Source organism: Aythya marila (genome assembly GCF_965140915.1).
Source record: "Aythya marila genome assembly, chromosome: Z".
Classification (NCBI taxonomy): domain Eukaryota; kingdom Metazoa; phylum Chordata; class Aves; order Anseriformes; family Anatidae; genus Aythya; species Aythya marila.
In genome coordinates, this window is record NC_139080.1 from 70,159,111 (window position 1) to 70,167,676 (window position 8,566).

At 42.9% G+C, this 8,566-nt stretch overlaps 1 protein-coding gene across 1 annotated transcript in view; it reads right to left on the reverse strand.

Annotated features, from left to right (window-relative positions):
• Nucleotides 1–8,475, reverse strand: part of ELP1 (elongator acetyltransferase complex subunit 1) — a 29,638-nt gene extending 21,163 nt beyond the window's left edge. The window contains exons 1-8 of the mRNA XM_082782572.1: nt 8,286–8,475; nt 7,197–7,349; nt 5,356–5,437; nt 3,646–3,726; nt 3,231–3,316; nt 2,012–2,111; nt 1,075–1,165; nt 429–552 (exon numbers count right to left, since the gene is read on the reverse strand). Coding sequence (XP_082638698.1) covers nt 429–552; nt 1,075–1,165; nt 2,012–2,111; nt 3,231–3,316; nt 3,646–3,726; nt 5,356–5,437; nt 7,197–7,349; nt 8,286–8,438 — 870 coding nt within the window. The 5' untranslated portion in view covers nt 8,439–8,475. The remainder of the gene's footprint in view (nt 1–428; nt 553–1,074; nt 1,166–2,011; nt 2,112–3,230; nt 3,317–3,645; nt 3,727–5,355; nt 5,438–7,196; nt 7,350–8,285) is intronic.
• Between the last annotated feature and the right edge of the window lie 91 nt (nt 8,476–8,566).

The window sequence follows — 8,566 nt, forward strand, 5'->3', positions numbered from 1 at the left end:
GGTTATACACAAATGGGACAGCAGAATTCTCTTTGTTGACCTTGGCACTGAGAAATGATCTGCCAAAAGACCTCTCAGTATCCAAAGGCAGAAGTTGAAACCATGCCTTAGTAGCAGATTTTCACTTACATTATTTGGGACAATGTGGATTATTTCACCTCACTCCTGGATGAGCTGGCATCCTAAATGGCGTTTCTGAAGCATTTGCCTAATATAAAGTATACAGAGGCCAGCAGTACCCTAGGGGTACAACACCCCAGTTTTGCTCTGTACTGAAAGCTGCAGAAGGCATTGCATCTTCACTGTTCTCTCTTCCACTAGGACCAGCACTAACTGCAAAGTCAAAAACTTCCTCTTAGAATCTGGATAAAGATCTAGTCTTCTTCTCCACTACAGTCTAATGAAAGAAGCCCAGACACGGCACTTACTTTGACCTGCCCTTTCCGGAACGGGAGGGTGAACTCCCCATGAAGAAGTCCATTCTTCTCCAAGAAAACCACATCATGTCTGTTGGGTTTTTCTTGCGTGGATGCTATCAAGTTTCCAGAGGGCCTTAAAAAAAACAAACAAACAAAAAAACAAGTAAAAGGAACAGTGGTTGCTCACACAATCACTAACTGTCATTTTAAACACCAATCATCTCCCCTCTCTCCAGAGAGGAAGCTTTCACATGAGAAATGAAGAAAAGGGCAGCAGGAGATCTGTTTTCCTCAGCACCGTTCAGACAAAGTCATAGGTGCAGCACAAACGTTTCACAGGGTCCCTAACATCCTCAGGTGAGCAGGTAAGTGTCAGCACAGGCAAAGGCACCTGTAATATTCCTTTTCACACAGTTAAATCCCAAACCACCTGATACTGAGACAGCGCAGAGAATCTATCCCTTCTTCCCACATATAATGCAAGTTTTTCAGGTCTTACGGGGCTACCCTTCCACATGATGGATCAGAAGATGGCTTTCTTCAAGTTTTGAGAAAAATAAACATGGGAGAATGAAATTAATGCTAAGCAAAAGGCAGTGGCTAGGGAATAAAAACAAGCACTCTGCAGCCCTTAAGCAGGTTCATTGCTACTCACTTCCAGGCCAGTGCTTGTTCTAATCCCGAGATGGGCTCACTTGTTGACTGCAGCACAAGCTCCCTGTTCCACACCCGGACCTTTCGAGCACCTAGAGGTTGAGAAGGCAGGGAGAAAGGGGTGTAAGAAAATACCGGGAAGAGAATCTTAATTTTCATGAGGGTGGGAGAGCAAATTCAGATGTTCATGAATAGAAAGGATATTGCTTTTGTACACCTTATGGGTAACAACAGCACATCAAAACTTCTGTCTCAGGAAGCTCTTCCATAGTAATTGAGTGACTCTACTCAAGTAAGTAGAAATTTCAGTTCGAATTAGCTCAGTGGTAGCTGTTTTGCTCTTCAGCAAAACATTTAAATTGTCTTGTATTATTCAAAATCTTCCTGATCCGAAGTACTGAGGGTCAAAACCCAAACTAGTGGAAAAATAGGTCTTTGGTACAGTTCAATATACTGACCAAAACATTTAAACTGCTCAGGAATATCAATCATGGAAGACAATTACAAAACCCAGAGAAAAGCATTATCAATACATAAAGGCTGCAAGGCCAAATTCTTACTATGAGGGACTGTGGGTACTGCAACACCCAGACACATGCACTTGGTATTAGGAACCTGAAAGAGATTGCTTAGAGCTCAAGCAGTGGCTTAGAGATGGTGAAAAAAACAGTTCACTTAGTAACTACTCAGTAGTAAACTCTTCAGACCTCTCACTGGACTGAAAACCAAACTGACAAGAAAGCATTCAAAAGACCACATTTACAAAATGTCTTTCTGAACCCTTGAATCAAAATAGAGGAAGGAGCAATTAATTAGCTCAAATCCCCAGTTTTAAGTGGCCAAGAGACCACAGACGCTAGCCAGTTCTTGCCTTGTCTCACTTCCACTGAAGAAGCCTTTTACACAAGTTGATATTTCAGTGGAATTTGGTACAATACCTGTCTCTGGACAGACAGCACTCACGGCAACAAACTGCCCATCTCCTCTCCATGTCACCCGAGGCCTGCTGTCATCCCAGGCTGAAGTAGGTGATACTTCCTGAAGTCATACAAAAGAAAGTTGCATCAACGCTTAGGAAGGCAACTGCTGGCTTTGTCTAAGCAGACTGCATTGCTAAGACAGCTCTTTCAAGAAGCTCGGCATGAAACCAACCCATTAAACAATCATGAGACTGTGAAGTTTAGAATTCACTACTCAGAATGTTATTTCAGGAAATGCTAGAATTAAAACTGTCTGTCAATTCAATCTGTTCCTCCTGTATGTCCATATGACCATCTATTCTATGATCACACCATACGCTTCCCTTTCACCTCAGTCTCTCCTTACAGACCAGCTGTGCCCAAGCTGGACATGCTGCAAGGGTGAGTCAAGGTTTGTTCACAACCACTACTTAAGAGTCAACATCCCTTGGAAGGAGGGAAAGGCATGCTGCCACACTGTATGGCACACAAAAGTTGGGATGAGAAGTAGCATTTTTCAAGGCTTATTTTTCTAGATACAGCCAAACCTTATCCTGGTCCATCCTTCCTAATAGTAAAGCTATTGCAGGACACATTTCATTTCTTTTCATGGTAGCCTACCATGTTTCAGCAGGACTGTTTTAATCTGGGCCACACATTTTCCCCTAAGTTTTCATTTCCAATTGGAGTTTATTAGCTACCTGAATTTTCATAAATATGTAAATGAAGAAGAGTCAAACAAAGGAACAAAGACCTAAAACTTACAGGCACAGAGAGAATCACCTCATGTGACTGGTGGCAGTCAGTAGCCCAAGTCCTTAAACTCTTGCCTTGGTGGAGCGAGCTGAACTACATGCTACAGCTTTTGGATATATAAATATTTTGATACAGAGAACACGTTCAGTAGCATCTGTCATGCTGATTCAAGGGTGGCTTTACATCAGCAAGCCCTAGCACTTACAAATCTTGCTTTGAGCTCCATATGAACCAGCCTTAAGTACTTCCAGCTGCTGTCCTGATATAGGAAGAGGATAAAAATGCTGAATCCCAAATAACAGAAACAATCAGAAGGAGACTATGAAAACAGCTACCTGGAAAGGCAGTGTCAAACTAGCAGAGCAGAAACAACAGAAACTTTCTTTATACATATCTTCCCTCTGGGGAGTATGGACCTAATGTAAGAAAAATAACCTAATACCGTTTGTTTGCGATGTGCTGCTTGTTTTCCCTCTGATCCATGGAATTGCGTCTCCTTTTTACCCCAGCCAAGAGCAACAAACTTTCCTGAGGAAGAAATAATCATTGTAGTAGAAGATTTACAGAGTTACGTTGCACATTGTGGTTAACAACTACAGCATCACGCCACATACTCCATCCATCCAAGTTTAATTCTAAAAAAATTGGAGGAAATTGACATAGCCCAGAAAGTTTTCCAGTACAAGGAACTTGTTTGAATTTCCACTGACAAATACAATACCGGCATTCCCTTTCAGCTGCCCAGAAGAACTACAGTCTAAAACGTCTCCTGGGGTCTAGTAAGCACTCAATTTCTTTATATGTGCTTACAACACAACAAAAACAGTCCAAGAAACTTTATTTCATGCGCTTATTACCTTCTCCAAACTCATTTTGGTGGATTTGCTTTTCAGCAATTGGCTCAAAATCTCTTGTCATCATGATAAGAGTTTGCTGACCTGCAGGGTAGACATCAAATACGGCATTAATACTGAGATCTCCAGCAGATCAAAACGTTTTCCTCTATTATCCTACTATTTTATAATGGACTTGAGTATAAGAGTATTTCTAATGGTAGCACAATACAAAAGAGAATGCATCCTTTGAAGCAGAAAATCTCAGACCGGAACGCAAGGACACCTTAAAGTCTCTCTCTTCAGAGACATAATTCCTGAACTAGCCTTAAAGATTTCTTTCCACTTTTGAAGTAAGCACTTGGCACTTCATAAACATTTTTACTCAAGGTATGAAGAAGGTGACTGACAGTAGTCAGTGTAGATTTATGAAGGGGAAATCGTATCAGACCTATCAGATTGCTTTTCACAGTGAAATAATGGTTTGTGAATATATGGAGAGACCAGTGGTTGTTATCTTGACTCCGAGGAGGCTTTTGACACCGTCTGACATCACAGACAAACTCATGGAAGACAGGATGGATCAATGAACGGTGAATGTGGACTGAGAACTGGCTGAACAGACAAGTCCTAAAGCTTGTTAGCGATGAAAAATCCAGCCTGAGCCTGGTCACAAGTGATACTTCACCACCAGTGGACCTAGAGCCAATGCTGGTTAACATCTTCATTCGTGACCTGGATGACAGGACCCTCAGCGTGTTTGCTGATGACACAAAACTGGGAGAAGAGGCAGGCACAGCAGAGGATTGTGCTTCCATCTAGAGGACCTTGTAATGTGGAAGAGACAGGCTGACAGACACCTCTTGAAGCTTAACAAGGACAAAAGACAAGTCCCACACCTGGGAAGTGATAATCTCAGGCAGCAGGACAGACCTGGGGGACAACAAGCTGGAAAGCATCTTGGCAGAAAATGCCCTGTGTGTCCTGAGGCATGCACATGAACTGGCAATATGCCCCTGCTGCACAGGATGCCAACAACAGCATGAGCTGCACTGGAAGCAGTGCCGTAAAGTCAATGGAAGCGATCCTTTTTACTTTTAATTTTTTTACTGTGTGGGTGGTCAAAGACTGGAACATGCCACCCACAGTGGCTGTAGGGTCTCCATCCTTAGACATATTCAAAACCTGACTGGGAACAGTTCCCAGAAACGTTTTCTAGGTAACCCACTTCGAACAGAATGGTTGGAATAGATGATCTCCAGAGTTTGCCTCCAGCATGTGATACTTTGTGTTTCTGTTTTGCCTGAGGTTAACTTTGTTGTCAAGGAGAGATATATCTGCAGAAAAGCTTGTAACAGATATTTCTTACCAGAGGACAAGCTGCAATATTTATTAAGCAATCTAATGGGCTTGTAATACAGGAATATTTACATTTTAATGCAAGATCAAAAAATATACCTCCCTGGAAGACCTGAAAGACTAATGAAATATTTTCTATAGAAGTCACCTTTTTGGGTCTGAACAGCTTCAGGTGGGATCACTAAAGCTCTTTATTGATTATAAAATGAAACAATATATAGGATCAGGTGTTTTTTTTTCTCTTCTTCAGAGTCTTACTCCCAGTTTCATGACTTTGTATCTTGTTTTCCTTATCTTAAAATTATCTGTATTTTACACTTTGGTCATTGTGAATTCCACTCCTCGGGCAGAAAGCTTACAGGTGGTTGTTACTACCTGTTGCAAGCAAGACAAGCTCTTGGTCGGGACTCCAGCTCATGACACTCAGGCCGCTGTCCACACTTCCAACACATTCCACCTGTAAAACAGAAGCAGTATCCTGGTTGAGCAGCAACACCAATGCAACACCATCCCAGCATCAGTCACTGGCTGAAGGAAATCCTCACATACCTAGAAAAGTCACTGTAGTTATTTCACTCTTTGTGTTGAATGAAACAAAAAGAAGTATTTCTAACCAAATGACGGAGCTATGCTATTTATGTATGTGAGCCCAAATAACCTACAGATCAGCATTTTCTGCCACACAGTTTTTCCAAGAGTTTTATTTTGCAGCTCAGTCTTACATTAACATGTAATAGTCTTAACAGTAATTAATACTGCCACAGATTGGGTCTGTGGTTCTACTGGTAGGCAGTCTGATGTCACACAACACAGACATAACTGTTCTTTCCTAGAAAATTCTAATGTGCACTGAAGTGGCACTATATCCATTCAAAACCTGACCCCAAAAGCTGTTTGTAAATGCCAAACGTGATAGCTGAACTACCTTCAAAGAAGGTTATGAAAAACTAAGCCATTCTACTGAGATATTTTGGGTGTATAAACAAGACCGTGACAATAGTTCTCTGCCCACTGCATTGTTACCCTGATTTGCAAAAGGCCATGGAACAGAACAATCATAATGAAGTGCAAGATAATTTGATTCAAGAAATTAAGCTTGGATATCTTTTATTTTTTGCCCCCCCCCAGGTAAGAAGAATAGGACTATACACTGTTGTACAGTAAGTATCACCCACATACAACAGGTTTCAGAACAAGCAGAGTAACCTCCAAGGCTTCTTGGTGCCCAGACTGTACCAAAAGTTACAACTTTATAGCTCAGAAAGTAAGGCCTAAAGCCTTGAAATAAAAGATTAGAAGTTAAATATGAGCTCTGACCCATATATCAGTGCAAGAAGAGTCCCATGTACCAGATCTTTATTCCCTTTATGACACACACTGAGTTGCAATGAAGGCCATGCTTTTCAGATATAGATAGTTGTTTTTATATTTAAGAGGTATTTGCAAATCAAACCCAAACAAGAACCCAAAGAGGTGAGCTGCAAATAACCACAAACTGGCAGCCAGCCCGGACAGACCACAGTCATCTCATACCTACATACACCTGCACTGTTGGGCTGATACTGTCAGAGGTGAGGCAGACTTCAGAAGATGCTATTGTGGTGTTTAAGCATTTTACTGAAGACAGTACAAACTGGATAACAAGGAGGGTACAGAAAGTAAGTGTCTCAGTTCCCGTCTATTTAATCAGCTGGTACATATTGGTCTTTCCTCGGTCTTTTCTAGTTTTTTTGTTTGTTTTCATATTTTATTCCAAACAATTTTCAAATCTTAACATACAATTGTTTCTTCTCTCTCCACTTAACTCATGTCTGCACAGTTTTCTAAGCACAAAGTTCTGTAGTGACTGATAATAAAACATTAACAAACCTGTGAGTTATGGATTACATTATTCTGTATGGAGTTTCAGCAATATCTTATTTCTGTGATACTGTTTGTCCAATGGACCCAGTGCTGCTGACCGTATGTCATTAGCCCCCCGAGCAAGCATGCAGGACTGAGGCTGTGGACTTGCAAGCTGCAGTTTAGATTCTGGTTCATTTATGGAGCATATACTTTGTACTTGATTCTGCCCAAGGCTTCCACAGAAATCAACCTATCTATCCAAGAAATGAAGACTAACTGCAGCTCAATGTAATAAACATGCAACTGTCCCCCAAACTGTCACCTTCCCCTTGAAAGCTCTCTGTACTGTTCTCTCTTTCCTGCCACGTTACCTGCTTTGTGCTGAGATTGCACAGCAGGATGTCTCCAGCTGCTGTGGCAACACACACACATTCTTGCTCTGGAATATCTTCGATACCGACGATGGAACCACTTAAATCCTCTGGCATAAAACCCTCTGCAGTCAAAGAAACTTCTCTTGTCACCTGGACACGGAGAGGCCAATAGCTTAATAACTGCACATCACCAGACATTTTTACAAAAATGACAGAGTAACAACTAAGAGAGTATTTCATCTACCGCAGTTACACAAAGCATTGCTTGTCAGCAGCTAGCACGTGGATGTATCAGACAAAAGCCAATGTGCAAACACTTCTCTTCCTTTACCCATAGGAAACTGTGAAAGTTCTCTTGTGTTAAAAAAGCTAGACAGATGATGAAAAAAATCATGTAAGAGATCACACAATAAACGACAATTCCAATTTGTCTTGCTTATCATCTTTCAACTGCCCTTACGTGCTTCACACACTGTTAACGTTAAGAGGTGCACAGGTAGCTGCTTAAAGCGGCCCCGTATTTTTAAGGGATCATTCAGACTTTACAGAGACACAGCACAGAAAACTTCTGATGAACAAAAACATTTGGGTGTGCATTCAGGTCCAGCAAAACACGGATGAGATTTACAACTGTCAGATAATCCAGTTCCTTCTATTTAATTGCACACGTGTTTTGCACGTGGAAACATCATGGAAATAAAAATAATTAGAATCACATATATTGGAAACAAAAAGCCCACAAAACGAATAATAATAAAGGAATATGATGTATTAAGTGGGCTTCTGGGTACTTTTTTGAGTTCTGAAGGTATTTTAGAGTTGACAGCACTCACAACGCGGATTTCTAGAAAGCGCCCTTCTTTAAAAACGTTAAAAGGAGAAGCCCCCAGGAAAGCCCCAACCCCCTGCGCAAGTTAGCTTGAGAACCGAACCCACGGAAAGAATTTGACGCCTCAGAGATATCAGAGCACGGTTTAATAGGAATTTTTTCCTCAGAGATGTTCTCCCCCCCCCCCACCCGAAGCTTCTCCCCCCTCCATTTCCCACCCTCCCCAGCCTAACACCGCCCCGACCCGCGGCGCTCACCGGCTGCCCGGCGGCGCCCAGCTCCACCAGGCCATTTGGGGAGCCCACCAGCACCACACCGGGCTCGGCGCCGAGGCAGAAGCGCTGCGGGGCGGCGGGGGGGATGGCGGCGGGGCGGCGCCCGGCGGCGCGGAGCAGCCGCAGGTTCCTCATGGCCAACGGCCGCTCACGGCGCCGCCATCTTACCGCGGCGCGGAGGGGCCAGGGCGCATGCGCCGCCAGCAGGCGGGGCCCCCGCCGAGCGCCACCTGCCCGCGGCCGGCGGTGGCGGCCATCTTGTG